The sequence below is a fragment of the Eubalaena glacialis genome, chromosome 17 (genome assembly GCF_028564815.1).
Source record: "Eubalaena glacialis isolate mEubGla1 chromosome 17, mEubGla1.1.hap2.+ XY, whole genome shotgun sequence".
NCBI classification, from domain to species: Eukaryota; Metazoa; Chordata; class Mammalia; order Artiodactyla; family Balaenidae; genus Eubalaena; species Eubalaena glacialis.
Window position 1 is genome coordinate 86,889,626 of NC_083732.1, and position 25,181 is coordinate 86,914,806.

Consider the following 25,181-nt stretch of genomic DNA (forward strand, 5'->3'; position numbering starts at 1 on the left):
TGGAACAGCTGCTGCTGGCATCGTTACCACGGGGTCCGCACACCTCACTTCTAAGAGCGGGAAGCGGGAACCAACACCGTTAGCCCCGCTCTCCTCTCCTAGTTCGCTGCAGACTCAGGCCTGGCCTGCTCTCAAGAAGAGAAGAGGCTCGAATTCTGATTCTACACTTTCTGGCCATGGACCCCTGGGCAAGCCACCTCCCTTCCTGAGCCGCAGCTCCCTCGATACAGACGGCCTTGTCCAGGACCCTGGGGAGGACTGACAGGCGACAGGCCACATCCCTGGGCCAGCGTGGGAGGCTTATTCACGAGCCCGTTTCGACACTGCCCTTCTGTTAGCACTTCCAGCATCCCTCCACCCCGCCCACCAGAAAAGGGTTCCAGGGGTGGTCAGGGAGTGTGCCAGCTCCACCCCACCCCTGGTCCTAGACAGCTTGCCTCCAGAACTTTCTCCTCTGCACGGCCACGGCCAGGGCCTCGCCATACTGCAGCGCGGCAGGGCCCCAGAGCTGTGACACGGGAAAGCCAGCGGTCGCGGTCTGGCTCCCCGTCCAGGCTCGCCTCTGAGCCTTCCTCCCGGCAGCCCGGCTCTCGGGGCTTCCGTGCCCTGGCCTGCGGTGCTGTCCTGCGTGGTGCCCTCGGAACCCGCTGTGAAAGTGGGTGTCCTCCCCTTAAAGCTGGCCTGCCCTCCCCGAGGACAGGGGCTGTGTTGCCCCCGCACGTGTGGCCTCACCGCCAGGGAAGGTGGAACGCTCGGGCCCAGAAACGCAGACGACCTGCAAGGGCTGGGCCTGGCCCACCCTGCCCCAGGCCACACCACTGATGACCACCCCACGCAGCGCGAGACACCTACCCTGCTCTTCAATTAGGTGATGACTAAAATTCATGAGGCACGTCAGGCCCCATTTATAAGTCATGAGTGTCGGATTACAGGGGGCCGGCTGGTGCCTGGAAAAGCGCTTCAAACCCAGGTGGTGGCTGCGTCTACACAGACTGCATTTCCGGTCTGGCTGTGGTTAAACCCTGCTTTGCTGCCACAGTCTAGCCCGGAGAACGGTGAAGAACGTGAGGACGTATTCGTAGTCTGGAGACTGTGGGGAGGACCCGGGGACCAAAGGCGTTCGGCCAGGCCTGCAATGCAGGGTGGCAGTGAGAGGGGGCAGAGTCAGGCTCCCGGCTGAGGAAGAAGAAGAGGAAGAGGAAGAGCGAGTGGGCCTGCGCGGAGCAGCTGCAGGGCCCAGAAACCTGCCATCAAAGCAGGCAGAGACACCCCCTAATCGTGCTGTGGAATGACAGCAAAATGCAAGGGTGTGTAAGTCTAGAGGGACTTAAAGGACACATAAATAATTTGGTTGAAACTGATGAAGCCTCACACCCTCTCACTAGGCTCGGGGCCCCCGCCCCTCCTGAGCGGAGCCTGTGGCGACCCTTGGCTGTGCTGACCTTCTGCGGGCCCAGGGGCAGGGCTCTTCCAGCCGCGGTCAACAGCCCAGCGCACAGGTGTCCGGCCCTGACCGCCTCAAACTGAGATTCACGCTTTCAGTTTCTGCCCATTTTGCATTGCGTGCTACATACACCTCCACTGCGATTTGCAGATAAAGTACTTCTAACAGTCACTCCCAATTCAACATGATGGGTGGCAGTCCTTCAAGTTTCTTTCTGTGATGTTTCCATCAGTTTACAAGCTGTAAGATACACCCCACTTCCTCTCACCACTTAAACGGGGGACAAACAACCTATACTCACCCAAGACAAACCCCATCCATACACGATTTACACAATTTATTGATATATGTGTATGCGTTTCGTGTAAGATTTAAATAGCTGGTTTTTTAATGACAAAATTACCATCATCTGGGAAATATTTTGCTGGTGGACACATTCTATACGGATTGCTTTTAAGAACAAAAGAGTAGGACTTCCCTGGTGGCGCAGTGGTTAAGAACCCACCTGCCAATGCAGGGGACAGGGGTTCGAGCCCTGGTCCAGGAAGATCCTACATGCCGCGGAGCAACTGAGCCCGTGCGCCACAACTACTGAGCCTGCGCTCTAGAGCCCGCGAGCCACAACTGCTGAACCCCGTGCGCCTAGAGCCCGTGCTCCGCAACAAGAGAAGCCACCGCAATGAGAAGCACGCGCACCGCAACCAAGAGTAGCCCCCGCTCGCTGCAACTAGAGAAAGCGCATGCGCAGGAACGAAGACCCAACGCAGCCAAAAAATAAATAAATAAATAAATAAATGTAAAAAAAGGAAGACTTATAAAAACCATTCTTGCTTTACCACTGCTCGTGTGTGCAATACTGGCAAAGGGCAGAATCGCTTAGGTTTCTCTGTAAATCACCCCCTTGGAGTGGCATAGAAGGCCTCCTAGGATCTGGCCACCAGGGACCAGAGCTCCCTCAAACGACTCTGCACCAAGCTCGTGCCAAGCAGACTTAGTCACAGCTTCCCTAACGTGCCACACTTCCCTCTACGTCTCTCCCTGCCACGCCGCGGCCTGGAATGTGCCAACTCACCTTCGCTCACTGACCCCTACGTACTCTTTGCAACCAGGAGGCCCAGGGCCACGTCCTCCACACACGCTACCCCATCTCCCGCCCCCTCTCTGTGCCCAGGGATTGCCTCCTGTCCTGCTCCTGCTGTCCGCATGCTCCCCTTGGACAGAGCAGGCAGTGACCTGTATTCTGACCGCCCTTCCTACTCTTCCTCCTCCAGACCATGAATCACAGCCTTGACCCCAGGCCCCGTGAGCACCGGGCACAGGGCACAGCCTCGGCGCCAGCGTGCTAGATGACCTCCCTTCAGGTCTTCCCTGACCTGGAGCCCTTCGATCGCTGGCACGAGGGCGCCGGCATCCCCACATGGACCCCCAGGTGCACGCGGCTCCACCTGAAGCAGAAGCCTCAGGCCGCTCCCGCGCGCCCCCCGCACCTGGCACCACGCCCGGCACCTGGCAGGTAGGTGCTCAATAAGCGTTTGATGGAAGAACAACAGGCACAGAGCTCCTTGGGAAAAACGACTGCAGCTGACATTTCATTGTTTCTAAAATACAATGATCTGAAACACAAGGAAATCCAGACTTCCCAACGCAAACAAAACAGCCCTGCACAACAGTTTTTCAATTATCTCAGTCAAAATTCAGGAGACTTTGACAAACTCCTGCCTATTTATGGGCCTGTCCTCCCGGCATGCTGCCTGTGCTTTGGGGGGCACTGCGAGGGTCCCCCGGCCTGGGTGGGTGGTCACGTCAGGGCTCCCAGGCACGGACACACATGTGTGTCTGGAACTCTCGTCCACTGGAGAGAGCGGGCAGTCTGCCACCTCCCAGCCTGGGCCATGTGTCACCCTTCAGGCTTCCTTAGTCTCTCGTCAGCAGGAAATCCAGTTTTCAGTCAGATATTCTGTAAGGCCCATCCAGTTTTTTTTCACATTTAAAAAACGGGGGGTAAAATATACATCATGTAAAAGTTACCACTCTCACCACTTGTAGGTGCTGGGTTCAGTGACATCAGGGACATTCCCACTGCTGCTCAGCCATCCCCACCGTCCCCCCGGGACTGAAACTGTCCCCACTCACTCACTCCGCGTGCCCCTCCCCCAGGGCCCACCTTCTACTCCCGGGGCCCTCGTGGAAGTGGAATCACACAGTCTTTGTCCTTTTGCGTCTGTATTGTTTCACTTAGACTGAAAGTCTTTCAAGGCCCATCCTCCAGCCCCGTGGGCGCACCTGCCCCCTCGCTCGATGGCACTCGGGGGCAGGGGAACGACGAGGACACTGAGCCCAGCGCTCTCTACACAGCGAAGGACCGACTGCCGGACAATCGTCCCCCAAGTCCCAACGGGAGTAGCCTGAGCACCCTCCCCCAACACCAGGGGACCCTGGGGAGCAGAGCACACCTGCCCCTGCCCTCGGGCCTGCAGACGGGCAACCCAATATAAGCCTCAGGCTGAGCCAAGTGCCACGCAGGGCGGGCAGGTCCAGGGGACACCCATCCCCAGAGGGCCTTCTGATAACATTCTCCAGGACTGCACAGCATCAGTTTCCAGCGATGCGAAAAGAGCTGTTGGATAAGAAACACAACGAGAAACCCTCCACCACCTGAAGGAGGATGGCCAAGCCTGGTCCGGTTTTCGCTGAAAATGACAAATGGAAGCATCAATGCAGAATTCAAACTCAAACACTCTGAGCTGTTCTCAGCCCAGGGACCGAATCCCCACACAGGGGAGGTTCCCACGCACTGAACAGCGGTGGCACGGAGGACGGGCCCAGAACCAGACGTCTCAGGACCCCCTGCCCACTGTGACAGCAAGGGTCCTCACACGTCCCAGGCATGGGCCGGCGGCCTGAAAGCCTCTGGCCCCGGGGACTGCAGGGCCTGTGGGCATCACCTCGGCTTGGGCAACGAAAGCAAACACAGTTACAAGCTGGGCGCTGTGTCCTTCCCCTGGGCTCTTGTCCCCAGAGCCACCACTCGCACCTCGACCACTTGCCCATTTCCCGGCCCTTCTGGTACGAGGCCTCCAGACTCCTTGAGCTGTCCCTCTTTCAGGCGACATGGTGGCCTGATTCTCTGAAAATAGCCTGTAAGTGACGCAGCTTCGTGAAATCAAGGAGTGCCAGGTGTGTATATATATAGCTGATTCACTTGGTTATAAAGCAGAAACTAACACACCACTGTAAAGCAATTATACTCCAATAAAGATGTTTAAAAAAAAAAAAAAAAGGAGTGCCAGGTGACCGCATGAACCAGAAAGGTATGCCTCAGGAATTCTTGTGGCACAAAGGAAACTGTTTGAGGGCAGTGAGGTGCTAGATCTGCTTTTACAAAACAGAAAGACCAACCAAGAAGGCCACCTGCAGAAGGCCCCTGGGGCGTCATTAGACACAAAGGGGATTCCTAGGAAGGCGGAGGGCACATCTGAGCTGCAGAAGTGCTGCAGAGTGCAAAGCACACCTGTTGGAAGGTCCACGTTAGATGCGTCATGCAAAAGGCAACTCGCAACAGGTCACCTGTGGGCAACATCGTGCTCACTCAAGGAGGCCACAGGGGACCTGCGTTTTCACTTGGGATACAGCATGAACCTGCATCGCCCAATTCTCACCAGAGACTTGAGTTCCCGGCGCTGCCCTGTGGATTTTGAACACTAGCCTGAGTCAACAGCACAAGAAGGCACTGGGCGGGCGGGGCTGTAACCTCTAACTCAGGGTGGGGCGAGGGGGCCGGGGCCTGGATTACAGAAGGGTGTTGCTGCGGCGGGTGATTCAGTGGGGCTGCCCCCGGGTCACGTTCCCACTCTGCTGCAGCAGCCCTGGCCTCACTGTCAGTTTCCCTCAGCAATCCCGGGAGTGGAGGAAAATGACTAGCACTTAAGGCACTTAAACGTCGAATGTTTTCTTTAAGGCAGGCTTTTAAAGGGTAGGTTTTTCCCACAGGAAGAAAAGGTGAGGTTCAAGTTGGGACAAATCATATCCTAGGAATCCTGATTCACGTTAAGCTAGGACAGAAAGTGGAAAAGTGTTTTAAGAAGAAAAATAGACATATACAAAATGAACAAAGTTTCACCCCTCCTGAATGAGACAGACAAGACTAAAGCTAACCTTCCGCATAAATAACCCTACAAACCATTTGGTCATTCCCAGGTCATCACGGCACCCCCGACCATCATCAAGCAGGAGAGAAATCGGCGTCTCACTGTCAACTGAGAGACCACAGGACATTCCTCTATGACTCTCCTTTTCCCTCCAGGACACTTCCTGAACCAAGAAGGAAACAGCGGGCGGGGGTCTGCTTCCCAAGGGAAAAGGCTGTCTGGGAACAGACTGGGTCAGCCCAGGAGGGCGCCTGCCCCTCAGGGAGGTCTGCTCAGGGCTCTGGGCAGGCTGTTCCCAGACTCTCAGAGGGGACCCCACGTTCCCACTTGATCCCAACTCTGAGGCCAGATTCATCAGCTGCACCTGAGGGCACACACACACATTATACACACGCACACACATGCACACATTACACACATGCGCGTGCACACACACAACACATGCACACATTATACCCATGCACACACGCGCACATATTATACACATGCACACACATGGCGTGCAAATGACGGGCACCTACCTCCAGTGCCAGGCACGCAGCAGGAGTTGGTCTGCAGAAGCTCCTGGGCAGCCCCTCCCTTGCCCTCAGACCACCGGCCCTGCAGGAAGCAGGCACGGATGCTGCTATGCCTGCTGGGGCCTCTGGGCCCACAGCCCCCAGCATGTCACACCTTCACCCTCTTCTTCGCCTCAAGTTTGTGGGTCTTACCAGAACCCCCTCGACACTAACCAGCAGTTTTTATATGTGCCCCTCTGATCTCCTTTATCCGACGCTTTGAGCCTGAAGCCTAAGAACATATTTTTACAGGCCCCTCCAAAAGCTGCAATGTTTGACGAATGGTGGGAATCCAGTGTGTAACAGACGTGGCCTGTCAGGAAGCGGGAGAGATGACGGTGATGCTGAAGGCACCTGTGGCCAGCCCCGAGGTCAGCGGGACGCCTCCTGCGAGGGCGGAGCCAAGGCAGGCCCACCCCCCCCCCCCCCCCCCCCAGGGAGGACACACAGCTTCGGCCTGGAGAGAAAGCCACAGGCTTTCTGCTCTGACCTGGACCTGGGTTCTCTACCTGCCCTGGATGCTCTGCTGCTGCTGGGGTTTGTCGCGTGTGTCACACGTGCGGGAACCTCCTGACGAAGGCGCACGAAACCGGCTGCCTGCAGGGGCAGCACCAGGTGCTGCAGGGCGGGACGGGCAGCAGTCTCACTGCCGTGACCGCTGAACTTGGTGAAAATGCTGTATATTCGAGAAAGCAGAACTGAAGTTTTTAAAGGCACCCTCCCCTGCGAGGGAGGATTTAGAACTACGGTGGCTGCACCGGGCGTGCTCCGTGTTCTTCCTGAGCTCTCAGGGCGGCAGTCATGGGACTGCTGGCCCGCAGTGTCTTCCACGAGAGGTGGGCGTTCCTCCCATGCGGTCTTCTGTCCCCTCTGCGGCCGACCAGAGGTCTCGGCCAATAGGACCAGGGAGGGAGGGCTGTCCTGGTGTCACACCCACCTCCTCCTCTGCTCTTGCATGGGCCTTCCGTCCTCCACAGCCCAGCAACGCGGCATCGCCTTCTAGCACTGAGGGATGGCACTGCTGCCAGTCCAGAGGTTCCGGCACAAGAGGTGCTCACTTGGAATCAGGGGCCCTCAATTCAGGTCCCAAACTGGCCGGACAAAAGCCTTCCTGTGGACGAGGCAAAGAGTGCTGCGGTGTCCTTGGTGGCGGGGCACACACTTCACGCCAGGGGCCAGCAAACACAAACGGTTTACAGTGTTCCGATTTAAACTGCACTTACGGGCCTCCCTGGTGGCGCAGTGGTTAGAATCTGCCTGCCAATGCAGGGGACACGGGTTCAAGCCCTGGTCCGGGAAGCTCCCACATGCCACGGAGCAACTAAGCCCGTGCACCACAACTACTGAGCCTGCGCTCTAGAGCCCGCGTGCCACAACTACTGAAGCCTGCACGCCTAGAGCCTGTGCTCTGCAACAAGAGAAGCCACCGCACTGCACCGTGTCAGGAACCAGGAATAGATATTGGTTCGGCAAAAGAACCATCTCATGAGAATGAAGTTACCTGGTTTGTCACCTGCGGAGCTCCCTGGGTGGCGGGTGCCCCAGGTAATGAGCTGCTCAGCCCAGTTTAGGTTTTCTGACCTGTCATCAGTGGGGTTGCTCCTGCCCTGGCCCCCGGGACTGCTGGAAAGAGGAAAGATCCGGCCTCCTCCGAGGGCGTGTGCAGAGCCCAGGCACGTGGCTGAGGCTGGCTCCCTGGTACCCACCCCACCACCGCGGCCTGAGCTCACAGACGGACCACGGAAATTAACTCTAACCTAAATACAGATCCCAGCTGTCATCCTCAACGCCAGGCGATGCGAACCTGGGAAGAGATGGTGGGGTTTCAAAGCGGCCGCCGTGAGACGGGCTCCTGAAGAACCCACGCCCGCCCGGCAAGGCCGCCGACCTTCGGAAGGAGCTGTTTCGATTCCAGCGACACCCTCAATTATGAAAAGAATTATTCCAACCAAATAGAAAATACAGATTCTAACAAAGCCACTACCCTTCAGTATGCCACAAAACTACCACGTGAATCCCAGATGACTTGAGATGGGCGGCCGCGGGCTGGGACGCCTGCCACTGGGGCGAACCACGCAGGGGGGATGTGGCAGGACCTTCCCAGAGCAGGTGAAGCGCACCCTGGCGCCCCCCTGATGGGGCCCAGCACCCAAAGCTGTCAGGATCTCCGTGGTCTCAGAACCAAGACCACGTGGGGCTCCGTTCCCTCCCGATTAGGGTGTGTGCTTCACCTCCCGGAGGAGGACTCAGAATTCAGTGTCTCCCCCGGGAAATGGAGCCAGCAGGGAGGGGACGAGCTCCCCACCTCGGTGCCCACTGGGGACAACAGAAGCACGTGGAAACCGGTCATGATTCCACCTCCCAGCCTGTGACCCCCCTGGTCCTCAACGCAGCGGACTTGAAATGCAGATGGAGAGAGGGGCCAGGCTGAGGGCTGGGGATTTAAGCTGAAACCACTGGCTTCCCTCAGCTCTGCTCACCGTGCAGCCCACCTGCCACAGCAAGCAGAGAAACGGGCCCTGTTCGCGGATGGCCGTAAGACCACAAACCAGAAAGGTCTGTAACAAACAGTGAAACCTACAGCTTCCACTGCCAGGATGCTGAAGCTGAAACACGGGCCAGACACTTCAAGGTTTAAACACACCCGACTTCCCCCCGTGGGCTCCCCCGAGGCAGGTGGACCAGCCCTCCCAGCCTCTGCTTCCTCACGTGGGATGGTGACTAATGCTGTCTCTATAGTATTTATGTGTGTCCTCATCTGAATGGTTGGGCATCTCTAACGGAGACTGGCCACATCCGCTTAAAGGGCAAGCACACGCAATTGGAACGAGAGGCAATGCATATGGCTTCTTTTGGGGTGGGCACTGACTAGTTCCCTAGTTCCCCACAGGCCTTCTGTGTCCTACACGCCAGCAGGTCCAGAGGCCTCGTGTGCCCGGGTCGGGGCAGGCCGTCCGGGACCGAGGAAACCAGGAGTCCGGGCTTTGACGAGGCCATGTGGACACGTCTGGCATCTAAGGCGCGTCACTCGTTCTTTCCTTCCACACACACACAGTGAGCCTCCCCTGGGCACCAGCCACTAGGTGAGCCGGTCTGAACCTGCCCTGAAAGGGGGCGGGGCAGGGCGGGGACCTGCAGGAACAGGGACAGGACAGCGCTGCGGGCGCTGCTCGGAGCCTCCCCAGGGGCGGAGGACACGCACACGCTGACCACGAGAGCCTGGCCGGGGGACGGGCTGCGCGTCACCACATCTAAACCGCCACTCACCGTAGAAGCAGCGAGCAAGACAGGATCGTCCCTCGGACAGAACTAGACGCCCAAGGGCGTCTCTCTGATAAAGAACTTTTTAATGAAGAACTCTCGCAACTCATTAAGAAGACAAACAACCTGACTGAAATATCGGCAAAAAACGTGAACACACACTTCATCTAAGATACACGAATGCCCACTAAGCACAGGGAAAGCTGCTGAGCGTCAATATTCATTAGGGAAACACAAATGCTGCCAAGGATGTGGAGGCTGGAGGGAACGGTCTTCTCTTATCAAGTAACCCTGGCACTTAGTGTATGGCCAGCCGCCCACTCCGAGGTCTCTACTCATGAGAGATGAAACACAGGTCCGCACAGAGCCTTGCAGGTGATGCTCAGAGCAGCTTTATTTAAAACAGCCCCCAAATGGAAACAACCCAAATGTCCATCAGCTGGTGAATGAATAGAGAAAAGGGGGGGCGGGTCCATTGTGTACTACTAGTCAGTGCGGCAGGGTGGACGGCTCAACCACAACAGCACTGCAGAAACCAGGCCACAGACTGTGTGGTTCTGTTCACACGAGTTTCAGAAAAAGGGCAAAACTATGACAGAGGCAGGCGGGTGGCGACTGGGGGTCAAGGCGGACTGACGTGAGGGGCCACTAGGGAGCCTCCTGGGACGACGAAAATATTCCTGGTCTGAACTGTGGTGTTGGTTCCAACTACAGACATCTGTCTATCAAGGGGATCAAACTGTCCACGCTGAGTGGGAGAATACTGTCTCAGCTTTAATAATTATTAATATACAAAATCCAATAGCAAACACCACACCTCTGGGCGTGACAGACAACTTTAAGAAGCTCTGACTCAAATCAGAAAATTCTGATTACTATGTTGCCCCTAAGAGGATAATGAAAGTACAACCCTGAGAAATACAATGGCCATCTGTCGTCTGTTCGCAATCTAAGCCCATCTAGAAACAACTCTCATTAAGCATCATTCCTTTAACCTACGCAAACAGCCTCCGTCCACAGTCCTGCTCTGCCCATGACCATGACCTATGCAGTGTTTAGGGTCAATGACAAGGGTCACCTTCATCCCCTTTGGGTCAGTTTGTCACGGCCATCTGTGATGACAATCCTCCCTCTTTCCATCATCATTTCTGGATGTTTATATGGAACAGACGTACCTGCGACTTTCAAAAGCTACATTTAATGTCTAGCCTACGTATCATATAGTAAAATACATAATACGTATTACCCTGGAATATCTAAAATAGATACAAGTCTCAGGTAATACACAAAATACTCAAAACCAAACAATGAAATGTAAGTTGTGTGGAAATTGAGACTCACAACCTGTAAAGTGTGAAAGTTCCAAGGAGCTGTGTTGGTTCCAGGGTTTTGAGCCATAATACACATAACTTATCACCAAGGAAATGTGGAAATAAGAGCTCCCAAATCTCTACCTATTGTATCAACTTATTTCTCAGTAATCAGAGGTTCTGAATTCTGTATTTGTCACCATAACCATGGTGAGATGATCTAGAAGTTAAATAACGGTGCCCGACGCTGACCACCTGAGCTTAGCCACATTGCTTTCGTTAAGGCCTCAACCCACGAACCCACGTCCCTGCACATCAAAGGGACAAAATAAATGCTTGGTAAGATTAAGTGGCACCGGATGTGCCCCATCCTGAGGTCTGGCCACAAAGGTGGTCTCCAAGCCTCTCACCACACTGCCGCCCTGGAGCCACCCACCCTGAGAGGCCTCCCCAGCCCGCCCGGGAGGGGGTGCCCCAGACTCTGGGGGCCAGCATCTCACCCCAGCTCTTCTCCTCCCAGCAAAGGCGGGTCACTCCCCCACCTCCAGCACGAGGACTAAGCCGCACGGGGACAGACGTGGCGTCCTGTCCGCCCCCAGTGGCCTGGCACATGTGGGCACCCGAGGAAGGTGAGCAGGGTAAATGAGAGATGATCAACACGCGGATGAAAGAACAAAGAGTGACCCACGTGGTGCACGCTCCACCACCCCCAACTCTCCAGAAAAGGTTCTTCACTCAGCCAGGCCACGGGAAGCCTTCTCAGGCCTCATATTTTTAAAGATGAAAAATAAAACACCCGGGATGCCAAAGGGAAAACATGTTGAAACACAGCAACCTAAACCCTGAGAGTGGCGAGCCTGCTCCTTTATTAACGTGCCTGACAAGACAGGTACGGCACCTGCTGTGCTGTGAAATGCCCAAGTGCACCTGCCTGCAGCACGCCCTGACACCAGCACGGGGGCCCGTTCATAACTGAAGGAGCCGCATGCTTCTCTAACTGATCTGCACCACACTGGGCCTTAGCTTGTGCTCTCTGCACAAGAAACATTTTACCATGTTCAGAGAAACTTGCCTGTAACAGCCAAAATAAATAGATTTTTAAAATATTTTACTAGGCACATGTGGAATTCTAGAATGAAACACGCTTCTAAATAGTTTGGCCCCTTATCCAGTTGGAAAATTACAGATTTTAAAACTTTCTTAGTCAACGGGGAAAATTAAATACCCTGGCCACATTTTTAGGGCCTAAGGCACCCCCGGTGGTAATCTGGAAGGGATGCCAGCGTTTTCATATACCAGGCTTAGTAATGCTAATCTGAGTGTTACCTCTGAGAATCCGAGTATTTCTGGAAATACCCATCATTCAGCCACCTAAAGTCCACAGTAAACACAGATTTAAGTCGATAATAACGACCATATGACAATAGTAAAACAAAACAAACAAACAAACAGCATTCTTTGGTGTTTTCTACAGCCAGGCCTTGTTCTGAGCGCGTGCCTGTCTCCTGCCCAACAACCCAGGCTGGTCTGCGACTGACCTCACTTTACGGAGAAGGAGCAAGGGGCAGCGGGGTTCAAGGGCTTGCCCAGCTGGTGGCCGCGTCTGGAGGCACCTCGGGGGAGGTGGGCACGCGCTGGGTCAGAGCTTAGGGACGCCACACACGCCCAAACGCCCAGCCACCACCTGGCTGGAACCTGACTCCACGTGAACATCCGAGGACCTCCCCCCACCCCGCCAGGGAACACGGGGAAAACCCATCAGAGGAGGCTGAAGGGAGAGGAGACCAGGGACAGCCGTCAGCCAGTGTGCGGTGCTCCGCGTGCCGACACTCACAGGCGTGTGAGGCCCGGTGCTAGGACCCCATGGAAGCCCAGGCGGCACTTACCGATCTGCAGCAGGATCGGCGTGACCAGCGCTGTCTCCAAGGCGTAACAGAACTCCCTGCCGAACATCACAGCCCCGTGCATCACCCACAGGCTCACGGGGATGCGGTCTATGGACCCCTCGCTGACCGTCTCGTCGTGCGTCTCCGCCTCCGCGCTCCCCGGCTTCTGCAGGTCCGGCGGGGGCACCGGCAACTCCTGAACTTGCAGAGACTCTGAGTCGGCATTCTGCGGAGCCATTTTCATTACCACCAAAAATATATATATATATATATTTACTCTACCTATATAAATAATTCTACCATATATCTTTAAGGATAAATTAAGACGTCTTCTCTTTCTGCTTCAGTGTGTTCCTCCAGCAAGTAATAATACTTATATTCCTCTTTGTACAAACAGGTATCTGGAAACTTCTCACAATCGGATGAGACACGCAGCAGAACAGAACGATTTTTGGTTGGATTAAACATATGGCTTGCTGGTTTACTGTGAATTAGAGTTAAAAATCCATAAATGCCATTCAGTTAATACCAGTTTCATCATCATTACTGAAGAAGTGCTGAAGCTCCTTTCCTTGCTACAGAGAGGTGGGCAGGTGACACACACAGGTAGGCCGCCGTCGCTCCCCATCGAGGGGCTGGCTGATCTGCAAGAGAGGAAAAGCCCTGCCCCGTCAGACGGGGCCTCACGGCCTCCCACCCCCGGAGCCGCGTGCCCCGCCCGTGGGGCTGGTCCTCTGCCTCTCGGAGGCCGGAGGCCGTGGGCCTCCGTTCCCTGGTGCTTACCCTAGGTCATCTGCGGAGAAAACAAAACCCAATTTTTAGAAGAACAACATTTTCCTGCATGGAATCAATCGTGGGGGGAGGATAGAGATGGGACCACAAAGGGAGAAAGGGAGACAGAAAGAGAGCTCAGCGTTTCTGCTCCTCGGCAGTGACAGCCCGCTGGGTGCGGGCACCCCGCCCAGGGAAGGGGCAGACGGGAGGCTCAGATCCACCCTGAGACGCTGGCTTCCTGTTGAGGGCTGTCTACAGCCGTGGTCCTTGACCTGTTTGTTATGAAGCCTTTTGCTAATGAAATGAAAGAGTGCCTCTCCGGGAAAAAACATACACGCGTGCCAAACACTGAACACCACGTTGAGGGGCTTGAAGACCCCCACCCGCACAGGACATTCCATGGGGCCCTGGCACCCGTCCCTCAATCCTACGTTTCCACCATCCCGGTACCTATGACCCAGCTTTGTGACGCTGTCTCTACCTGGATGAACACACCACTACCAAGTGTCGACTGCCGAGAACCTAACTAGAAATGTCCCCTTAGAAAGGTTTTAGGAAAGCAACCATCTGCCCTGTGCAAGGCCAGAACAAGGATGCAGTAACACCCTTGTTCTTCTGCACACGGCCTTCCGACACGGCTTCCGTTCAACCTGAGGTGAAATCACACAAAATGTGATTTTACATTAAGGTAGATCGGTAGCTGAGGTCTTACCGAAAATTTTCAACAATTGTTTTAAATAAAAATATTTCTGGTTAATAGTCACTTAACCCAAGATGATCTTAACTCCTTCTCCCCTTCTCCCCAGAAAGGACCAGAAATCAAGGGGTGGCCTTCGCCAAGTGCCCTCCTCAGGGAGCCCTGGAAGTGATGGCGGGTCCCTGGCCTGACTGCCGGCACCGCTGAGCTGCTACCCCGGGGGTCCGGAACCCCCATCTCACTATCCCACCAAGCTGGGGCCTCCTCATGCTCTCTTTCCTTCAGCCCAAACTTCCCGGGGAATCACAGGTCCAAGTGATCCTACCTACATATTTGCTTCTTAGGCCCCGAGTTTAACGACAATTCCAAACTGCAGCCTTTACCTGAGATTTCTATCACGTTTATAAATGTCCTCTACTGTATAATCAGTATCTGGATTAAAACCAGTGTTTCCGGGCTTCCCCGGTGGCGCAGTGGTTAAGAATCCACCTGCCGATGCAGGGGACACGGGTTCGAGCCCTGGTCCGGGAAGATCCCACATGCCGCGGAGCAACTAAGCCCGTGCGCCACAACTACTGAGCCTGCGCTCTAGAGCCCGTGAGGCACAACTACTGAGCCCACATGCCACAACTGCTGAAGCCCGCATGCCTAGAGCCCGTGCTCTGCAACAAGAGAAGCCACTGCAATGAGAAGCCCGCACACCGCAATGAGGAGTAGCTCCCGCTTGCCGCAACTAGAGAAAAGCCCGCGCGCAGCAACAAAGACCCAAAGCAGCCAAAAATAAATAAATGAATGAATGAATGAATGAATGAATTTATTTGAGGGGAAAAAAAGTGTTTCCAAACTGGCACCCTGCTACAATCTTTTTACAAAACATTATCATGAAACTCTCTCACATATACAATGTAAACAAAACAGTATTAAAACAAAACACCCAGCATGAACACCTGCCAACACCCTACGGTTCTCATTCCACCCCTGCCCTTAGAGTGATTACCATCCTGAGACAAAAATCTCGGGACCTTCCCTTGAGTCAACCTGTCACTCTTACACCAAAACAGGGTCAATGATTTTAAATGCCTTTTTCCACTAGACAAGATGGGTCATTTTTATGTGAAGACAGAATATCCAGATGTGTCTTTAAAACCTACATTGATTGATCAGCCGAACGACAGTAACTAGTTTTCTCAGAAATCCTAAGGACTTAATTATAATCATCAAACCCTTCAGTTCTGCCCCATCACCCCTTGTACCACTGTGTATCTATCCTGAGACTCAGGCCCGAAATACAGCAAACTCCGCTAAGAGTCATTTCAGCAACGGCTAAAAATTAGGCAATAAAGCTCTGTAATAGTGCACTCAAATTATTTTAAGGCCATGGGTCTCACCCGGGGCCAACCTGCGCCCTTGGGGACCCTACCCTGGGTGAGGCCTGGAGATGTGTTTGGTCATCTCCACCTCCCCTCACGGGTGGAGGTCAGGGATGGGCTCAGCGCCCTGCAGCAGCCAGGATGCCTCCACTGCAGAGCATGATTGTTCCCTAAGGTTATTATTAAACAGGAAAAAGGTTCTCCTAAAAATGCTGAAACCCTTATCACACTCTGAATCAATCAACTAGCCCAGAAGCTGCAAACTCAACTTCACTTTGAGTTGAAGTGAACTCACTTCCCTTTGTTTTCCTAAACCAGCCTCTGCTCAAAGCAGAACAGGAAACGCAGGTGAGCTCAAGGCACTGGCTCCCCGAGGAGGGGTGGCATCTAGGGTCAGGTTTATAAGCAGGAAGAGGTGCAACCTGTTCCCTCCCAGTCGATCACCTAGGCCACAGGTGGTGGCATTTCCTGGTATTATTTGCAAAGAGAAGGTGGGTAAGAGCCAGCGAGGGGCTGCGAAGGAAGCTCAGCCGGCCGCCCGGCCTCCATCGCGTCAGGCTCTGGGCTCCAGCCCCAGGCCGATGGCTGCACTTGCTGAAGAGCCCTGCGGAGTCGGCTAAAGATGGCTAAGCAAGAAGTCTTGATTTCACTGGGAAAGCCAAGGAGGTAGAGACCAAACCCTTGGGGAGCAAAGGGCCCTGCGTCCTTAGGAAAGCCGCATGCCGACAGACCACCAGGTCAGTGCAAGCATGTCCCCTCTACAGTGCAAAGCAAGTCACCACACCCGAGTCCCTCCTCATGTTTGGGGTTCCCACCAAGTTTCTAAGAATGGTCCAACAGTGGCCTCTGGAAAGAACGTGAGGGAGAGGGAGGGAGCCCCTGGGTGGACGCTTCCACTCGCAGGACTTCTCCAGGGCAGGGTGACCGTCTCCCTCACAGACAGGGGCGGGCACAGCTGCCTAACCTGTCAGCGGAGTCTGCTTCACACTCGGCGTCCTGCTGGCCAGTCTGGCGGCCCAGGGGCTGTGCACTTCCAGATGCACCCACGGGTCCCACTTTAACCCCGGCCACGAGCACCGTCTTCTCAAAAGGGGAGCCTGCCCGGGGCTGGGGCGGGGCTGTGACCTGTTGGGGGGGGCTCGTTCACCATCCAGATCCTGCCCTGACACTGTTTCTGGGGGGCTGGGGGGCGGGCAGAGGGAAGAACTCAGCCTTCAGGGCAGGAAGGCCCTCCACCCTCGCTGTGTCCCGTTTTCCCAATGGCCGTGCAGTTGTCTCGACATGATTTATTTACAAGTCCACTCCCAGCACTTGGAGATTTCTCCCTTATCATCTCACACTGACTCCGTCTGCACTGGGTCTATATGTCTCGGTTCGTTCCCTGTTCTCTCCGTCCCGCGAGCGTCTGCCCACACCCAGCAAGGCACTAATGCAAGGACAGAGCCGCCAGTAGGTCCTGAGGTCTGGGGAGCCACTTCCCTCTCGTAGCTTCTCTTCCCAGAGCTCTCCTTTTCACTCCTGCCTGTTTATTTGCAAGAGCTTTATGAGTGTGTGACCTTTAAGAGCTTGACTAGCTCTGGGGGCGGGGGCGGGGAAATGTTGGTATTTTCGGTGAGATTCCACTGATTTTATAAATTAGCCGAGGGAGAACTGCCATCCTTAGGGCCGTCTGTCCATGTATCCAAGTCCACCCCAGTGCCTTTCGGGAGGATGTCAAAATATTCCTTCTACAGTTTTGCACATTTCTTGTTAAGTTTCTTCCTAATTATTTTATCTTTTTTGTGGCCACTGTAGATGGGATTCTCTCTTCCTTCGTATTTTCCAGCTGGTTGGTTTGCATATGTGAAGGAGAGGAGTGCTTGTTCATTTCCTCAGGTATAATTTACACACGGTGAAAAGGTACCATTCAATCAGTTTTGACTAATTTATGTGGAGACACAGAACATTTCCAATGCCCTGGGAAGTCCACGTGAGCCCCTTCCCATCCAATGAATGCTAGCGATTTTTATACTTTAATTTGATAACTTAGTTCTTTAACTGAGTGAAAATGGGGGAAAGGGAGACTACAACCAAATTAACGGCAAATCTAACCATTACCAAGATGCATCTAGTCCCCCGCTCACCTGAGTGGAGAATTGGACTCGGCCCCCCCACCCCAGCCCGCCCAGTCTGAACTAAGCACAGCACCTGCACGGGGCATGGGACAGGGACCCAGGGGGCATGCGTGCACCTTTCCTGGGCTCGGAAAGCCTTCCCCTTTATAGCCTCCCCCCCGACTCTGTCTTGAGGGCCCCTCCCCACCAGTGCTCTGCTCTGCCCAAAAAGGGAAGGAGGGCAGCTTTGAGAAGAAGAGAAGGAAGGCATGAGTGGGGTAGGGACGCCTGCGCTCAGGGTGTCACCACGTCCAGGGGACCGATCAGACACCACAAAACCAGATTCACTGCTTATGACGTGGTGCCGTGAAGCAATTTTACAGCAGGCAAACTGTTTTCTTTAAGGAAGCTATGTCATACAAAGGCTGGTGTTGTTAACTAAAATATCTAAAGCCATGAAAATGCTCTCTTCTGAAGCACCTAATGTAAAATGCCCACGCTAAATGACAACACACTGAAGCAATTTAAGGAGGATTAGCCTGCTCCTTCCCGAAAGCACTGGCAGTTGTGTATTCCTAGGGGCCTCCTCTTGAGCTGTTGAAAAGCGTGCAGAAGTTGACGCTGTGACCTATTCCGGTGTCTGCTCTTCAAAGAAACCAGACAACCTCTGAAGACAGGTTTCGCTCTGGAGCCCGCTGCAGGGCCTGCCGGGCTGTCACTGACAACAATTTGGTTATGATTCGCAGGTGCACTGAGACGAGTGAAACTACAACTGTTCCAATCAACAACTTCCCCTACTGTCCGGTTTCTAATTTAAGGGTAACTGATGCCAAAACACGTGACTTCCTACAATTTGCTGTGTGGAAATGCTGGCTGTGTCACGTCATCAGAAAGTTAACTGCAGAATAATTTTTGACAGGCAACCCCAGCTTCGGTTACAGTGAAGAGGCTACATGACAGTCACAATACTCCATGAGAATGCAGTAACGAAGGTCAGTGACCCACACGTGCTGGAAAATGGACGGAGAGGGGTTAATGCACGTTTGTTCCCTTCACGGGCCCCCACGTGCAGGCGTGCGCGCAGCGTTCCAGGCACGGGAGACGGGCGGCGCGTGCTGCGCGGTGCCTGGTGGTTTTGTGCACGCACCATTTAAAACAGGCATCTCTACCCTCGAAAAATCCACTACAACTGCTAGTATCTTCCTAAGACATCGCCAACTATTAGCCTCAGCTGAGCCCATGTAACTTTCCTAACTTTCCGCAGCACAGAACACTAATCTAGGATGACACAGAAGCCAGGGAAACCGGACAAACAGCTGCATACCACACAGAAGACCAGCTTTTGGACCAAGAGTTAAAAAGGTACAAAATCAAATCAAGCAAGGTCAAAGTATCCTTGATAAGAATGGAAAAAACATTCTGGTAAATTTGTTTATAAAGTTATTTCCTCTCGGGACTTCCTTGGTGGTCCGGTGGTTAAGAATCTGCCTACCAAGGCAGGGGAGGCGGGTTCGATCCCTGGTCAGGGAACTAAGATCCCACATGCCGCGGGGCAACTAAGCCAGTGTGCCACAGCTACTGAGCCTGGGCTCTAGAGCCCACGAGCCACAACTACTGAGCCCACGTGCTACAACTACTGAAGCCCGCGTGCCTAGAGCCTGTGCTCCGCAACAAGAGAAGCCACCACAATGAGAAGCCCACGCACCACAACGAAGAGTAGCCTCCGCTCGCCGCAACTAGAGAAAGCCCGCACGCAGCAACAAAGACCCAACGCAGCCAAAAATAAATAAATAAATTTATATTTAAAAAAAAAAAAAAAAAGATGGGCCAAAGACCTGAACAGACACCTCACCAAAGAGGACACGGAGATGGCAGATAAGCACCTGAAAAGATGCTGCATATCATCTGACATCAGGGAAATGCAAATTAAAACAATGAGATACCACTCTACTCCCATTAAAATGGCCAAAATCCAGAACACTGACATCACCAAATGCAGGTGAGGATGTGGAGCAACAGGAACTCTCGTTCATTGCTGGTGGGAATGCAAAATGGTGCAGCTACTTTGGAAGATAGTTTGGTAGCTTCTTACAAAACTAAACACACTCTTACCATGCGATCCAGCCATCGTGCTCCTTGGTATTTGCCCAAAGGAGCTGAAAACTTAGGTCCACACAAAAACCTGCACATGGATGTTTATAGCAGCTTTATTCATAATGCCCAAAACTTGGAAACAACCAAGATGTCCTGCAGTAGGTGAATCAATAAATACATCAATGAAATAGTATCCAGCACTAAAAAGAAATGAGCCATCAAACCATGAAAAGCCATGGAGAAGCCTTAAGTGCACCTTACTAAGTGAAAGAAGCCAATCTGAGAAAGCTACATGCTATAGGATTCCGACTACATGACATTCTGGAAAAGGCAAAACTATGGAAACAGTAAAAGGATCAGTGGTTGCCACCCCCAGTGTGTGTGGGGTGAGGATGGAAAGAATGAATAAGCAGAGCACAGATTTTTAGGGCAGTGAAACTACCACTATCTAATGGTAGATACACGGCATTACACACGTGCCCACACCCAAGAATGTACACCACCAAGAGCGACCTTAACGTCAACTCTGGTCTCTCGAGGATTAGGACGTGTCAATGTAGGATCAACCATTTACCAAACACACCACGCTGGCGGGGGAAGCTGAGAATCGGGGAGGCTGTGTGTGTCTGAGGATGGGGGTTTACAGGAGGAACTCTGTGCTTTACGCTAAATTTTGCTGTGGACCTAAAACTGTTCTAAAAAATAAAGTTTATTTTTTTTAAATGTTGTGTCCTTACATTAGAAAAACAGAAAACACAGTCAAAAACATCTGACCAGAAAGGCATTAAGAGGTGGCCATGCCATGACTTGGGGACCCTTTCTCACACCTGAAATTATCCAGCTGTGAACTGACCTGCCTCAGGTGTTATGTGTGTCACTTGCAGAAACCCAGGATGGTTTCCTGTGATCACTCACTCAAATGTGCCTCCAGTCTAGTGTATTTGGGCTAAAGAATTATAAAATTAACATAGGCTTAAACTAGCCATGGTTAACACACAGCTCAGCATCCACGTGGGTCAGTGTGTGCTCTGGTCTGAGCGTCTGTGTCCCCCTCAAATACACACGTTGAAACCCTAACCTCCAAGGTGATGGATTAGGAGGTGGGGCCTCCAGGAGGTGATCAGGTTATGAGGGTGGAGCCCTACGAATGAGATCAGTGCTCTTAGGAGACCCCAGAGACATCTATGAACCAGGAAGCAGGCCCCCTAAGACAGACTTCCCCCGCCTATGGTATTCTGTTATGGGAGCCAAGTGGACTGAGGCACTGAATCTGTCTGAAGCAAGTAGATTCCTGGGTTCCACCTGGGCCCACCGAAACAGAACTCTGGGGAAGGGCCCAAGAACCTGCAGGCCAACTCGCTCCAAGTGGAAGCCACTGGCTGCAGGCGCACGGCCGGCCGTGCCCCCTTCACTCTCAAGGGTCCCGGCTGGACAGCGCCCTGCCCCTCTAGACAGAAATGACCAAAAGCTGACCTATGACTTAACTCTTCATAACGCAGCCTTTGAGCGTTCTGTGTCACAAGACCTAGTCAAGGACACTTCAGAAACCAAACAGGACCCACGTCAGACCTGACGCCCCTTTTGATCTGTGCTCCTTTCCATCAGTCCGCTGTGAAGTCGGGGGGAGGGGGGGACGAGGAGGGATGTGACGGGCGTGTGTGTGTGTGTGTGTGTGTGTGTGTGTCAAACATTCGGAGTATTAAGAGACTGAATGGAAGGAAATCTGGAAAGGGGCCCCAGGCGGGAGGGGATGAAACTTGCTACACTGTAACAAGTCAGTCTAATTAAAGCACTTCTCAAGGGATGGGTATCCCGGCAATGAGCAGGAACAGCCCAGACCCAGGCACTCCAGTGTGCTTCTCCCGGGCTTCTCTTCTGTGACTACACAGCCCAGCCCTGCACCCTGGTCCCTCCCCAGACAGTGCCCGGTCTCTTCAACCAGAGGGCACCCCGCAAGGCGGGTGACAGCTCTCGGCACACGCCACACCCACTGTGAGCTCTCAGAGGGGGGGACTCAGCCCCTCTTGTGTGTCTGCAGGACAGACAGTCCCGCTTGTCAAGGTCCTGGCAGCGTGGCATCCTTGGAGGTGGCCTGGGCCCTCGCTTTTCCTTCCGGTGCCGTCAGACCCAGGGGGCACCCAACACCAGAATCCCCACCTGTCTCCCACCCTGGCACCCCGGGGAAGGGAGAAGGCGCTCCCTGCAGGAGTTAAGTGGGCCTGGGCCGCCCATCCACTCGCTGACAACAGGGGCCAACCGAGGAGCAGCTCGGGTCACAATGGGTAGGCACAGGTACCCGGATGCCTTCATAATAATGAATTCGCAAGCACGGAAGGCAGAACACCAGGCTAAGCATGGTTACGCCGTTCAAAAAAGAAAACCAATTTTTAGAAATCCCTCCCCCTTTAGAGAGAAGAACAGGATAATCACAGAGCTCAAGGAAAATCCATTTCTCTTCTGAATAGGAAGCAGAAACCAGCGCGTCAACGCCAATGAATAGTAGAGATCATTTTTTATGCGCCTTTAAACTGGCATACTGCAATTTAAGTAAACTTTCAAAATACACACTCTACTTCAGAACTATTTGTTAAAAGTCACCCCCCAGCCCCCCCACCACGGATAGATCACAGCATCTCACAACGTCATGCCTATGTGGGATTCTTCAGGAATCACTGTCTTTAATGAGACAGGACACAAGAGCAGTGCCTTTCACAGTTGGGGTTTACATGCGGCGCACCCCAAACCATCGCCGTCCTGCCTGTCAGGGGTCCCGGTGCCCTGTGTACAGCCAACACATCTAACACATCTAAGCAGACTCGTGCCCGAGCAGCTGGGAGGCCTGCGCTGGCCCTGCCTCCTCAGGGGTAATTTGTAGGCATCAAAAGGCCTTCCGCCAGCCCTGGGCTTCCTGGTCCCCAGGACGGCAGGAGGACCACCTCTGATTCCCCCACCCCGGCCAACATCTGTGACCCCGAGGGCGGGCAGAGAGCAGGATGGGATGCAGGGGCTCAGATGGACCTAAAGGACAACTGAGGTCACATCTAAACCAGAGGGGAAGAGCCTCGGCCACGGTGCTCCCTGCAGAGGGTCTGGCAGGCACGCCCGAGCCCATCCGTGTGCGCCCAGCACGCTGGGTGAACCTGGGCCAGCTACGCACCCACAGCGGTGAAGCGCATCAGGGGCAGAGCCCTCCTAGAAGGGTACCAAGAGGCTCCCGAGAACAATGACCCTCCAGTTGTGAAGCAACAGGCCAAGGGCAGGGCGCTGATGGAAAGGATGCCAGGCAGCTTGACTCTCTCCACTCCCAGGGCCTTGGGTTTTCTCTGACAGCACACCCAACTCCAGAAGCCCCTTTTTCATCCAAAAAGGGAACATCAGAATTGCCAACAGAGCCACGAACTCCTACCAAGAATTCCTAGGACCTCCAGAGACAGGGCACGGCTGCAGGTCCCTCATGGTCGCAGCCCTGCCCAGACATGGAGGACTGCATCATCTCCTAGACAAGGAACCTACAGCAGGATGAGGGGGTGAGTGGCGTGGAGCTCATGACAAGCACCAGGGAGCCAGCCCCCTTCCTGACTCCAGTCCAGAAGGAGCGAGGAAAGCTCGGCTCCCCTCCACCAGACAACCTCGGGGGAGCCCCAGTCAGCTCTGATGCCAGGTGTGTGGGAGCCCCCTGCCCCCCCACCGCACAGAGAGCGCCATACAGGACTCCGTGCTGCCCCTGCCCTTGTGCCCCGGAGGCAGGGCAGCTGCCGCTCCGGACCATCTAAAAGCACAGTGTCAGGTTAAAATAAGCAGAAAGGCACGTGGAAGCAAACTCAGCAAATTCTACTGACAGCTTACATGACAGAAAACGTGTTTAATATTGGATCCTATCAAAGCACATACTATCCTACTTCCTAAAATTGAGAGGGCACGGCATGAGGACGGAAATCAAGCACGCTCCCAAACAGAATATCCGTCTTCACCTTCTACTAAAGCAAACTGTTACAGACACATGAAGGAAAGCAAGGCCTAGCATCCAACACTCAGAAAGCTCATCTAGGAGGAAATTACACTGAAACAAGGACAAACTGCTTTGTCCCCAAAGAAAATATTCTCTGCAACAGTTACCTTCTTTGAAAAATACAGAAAGACCTGCTCACCTAACTTTTCACCTCTGACCTTTACACGGTTTTCCTTCATTTGCACAATCAGGTGAGTAGGAGGTTTTTTGTTTTCTAATTAAAAAGCTGTGAAAGGTTTTTTTTCTTCCCCTTCTTCTGAATGTTTCTAGCATCAATTTGCTAGTTTAAGCCGCTCGGGTCAGAATGAAGCTTTGGCTACCATGGAAACAGCAGCAAGCTTTTAAACTGGGCGGCTCCTGGAACCCCAGCTAGCCTAGGAAAACTGAGCTTCAGGATCCACCTAAAATGCCAAGTGGGCAGCCACTTCCAACAGTTCTAGGAGAGACTAGTATTTCTCCAAACTTCTCATTACTTCATCTAAGGCGCAGGGCCAGGTACCAATAAACGCGGGCTCTGTCATCCACGATATGGAAGAGACAGGCAAGCTGCCTAAGGAGACTCGTAACAACCAAATGGTACTTTTAAAAAATGAAAAGAAAGATTCCTCACATTACATACATATAATCAAGAACAAGGAATTCCCTGGCGGTCCAGTGGTTAGCACTTAGCACTTTCACGGCCGTGGGCCCGGGTTCAATCCCTGCTCGGGGAACTAAGATCCCGCAAGCCTCAAGGCACGGCCAAAACAAAAAGGAAAAAGAACAGACCTCAAAGACAGGGGTATAATTAAGGGATACCACTAAAGACTGCCGAGATGTAATGAACCCTTCTGATGGTACTTACATGTGATATCAAATCAAAGCACTTTCCAGACTCTCCGTGTACCCTAAGGCAAAAAAGGATGCAGTGCTACAAAAGGAGAACTGGAGACAACTCAACTGTCTAACAATATGGGATTATGTGAATTACGGTCCATGTGTCAGGTAAACACAAAATGTCAATGTTTTTAAAGAGAGGAAGTACGAAATATATTTGAGGAATGTTAAAATCAAAACTAGTTTTTTTTTTAAAAGGTAATATTTTGGTGAATGAAGGGAACATACACAGCTTTAGTCTGGGGTTAAATTCATTCTTACTCTCTGAGACCATAAAAACAAACAACAGGGGCTTCCTTGGTGGTGCAGTGGTTAAGAATCTGCCTGCCAATGCAGGGGACACGGGTTCGAGCCCTGGTCCGGGAAGATCCCACGTGCCGCGGAGCAACTAAGCCCATGCGCCACAACTACCGAGCCTGCGCTCTAGAGCCCGCGTGCCACAACTACTGAAGCCCATGCGCCTAGAGCCCATGCTCCGCAACGAGAAGCCACTGCAGTGAGAAGCCCGCACACCGCAATGAAGAATAGCCCCACCTCGTCGCAACTAGAGAAAGCCCGCACGCAGCAACAAAGACCCAACACAGCCAAAGATAAATAAAAATAAAGTAAATTAAAACACCACCACCACCACCACCCAGCATTCTGCAGTCACCGCCCCGACC

The 25,181-nt window shown here is 53.4% G+C and overlaps 1 protein-coding gene across 4 annotated transcripts in view; it reads right to left on the reverse strand.

Moving 5' to 3' along the window:
* The window catches only part of SLC45A4 (solute carrier family 45 member 4), a 75,563-nt gene that overhangs the window by 19,779 nt on the left and 30,603 nt on the right, over positions 1 to 25,181 (reverse strand). For 3 of the 4 annotated variants that reach the window (XM_061171774.1, XM_061171773.1, XM_061171775.1), the window contains exons 2-3: positions 13,136 to 13,250; positions 12,607 to 12,832 (exon numbers count right to left, since the gene is read on the reverse strand). In XM_061171774.1, coding sequence (XP_061027757.1) covers positions 12,607 to 12,832; positions 13,136 to 13,234 — 325 coding nt within the window. In that variant the 5' untranslated portion in view covers positions 13,235 to 13,250. Of the gene's footprint in view, positions 1 to 12,606; positions 12,833 to 12,888; positions 13,251 to 25,181 lie in introns of those variants that run through there. The other variant, XM_061171776.1, reaches the window with a different exon arrangement.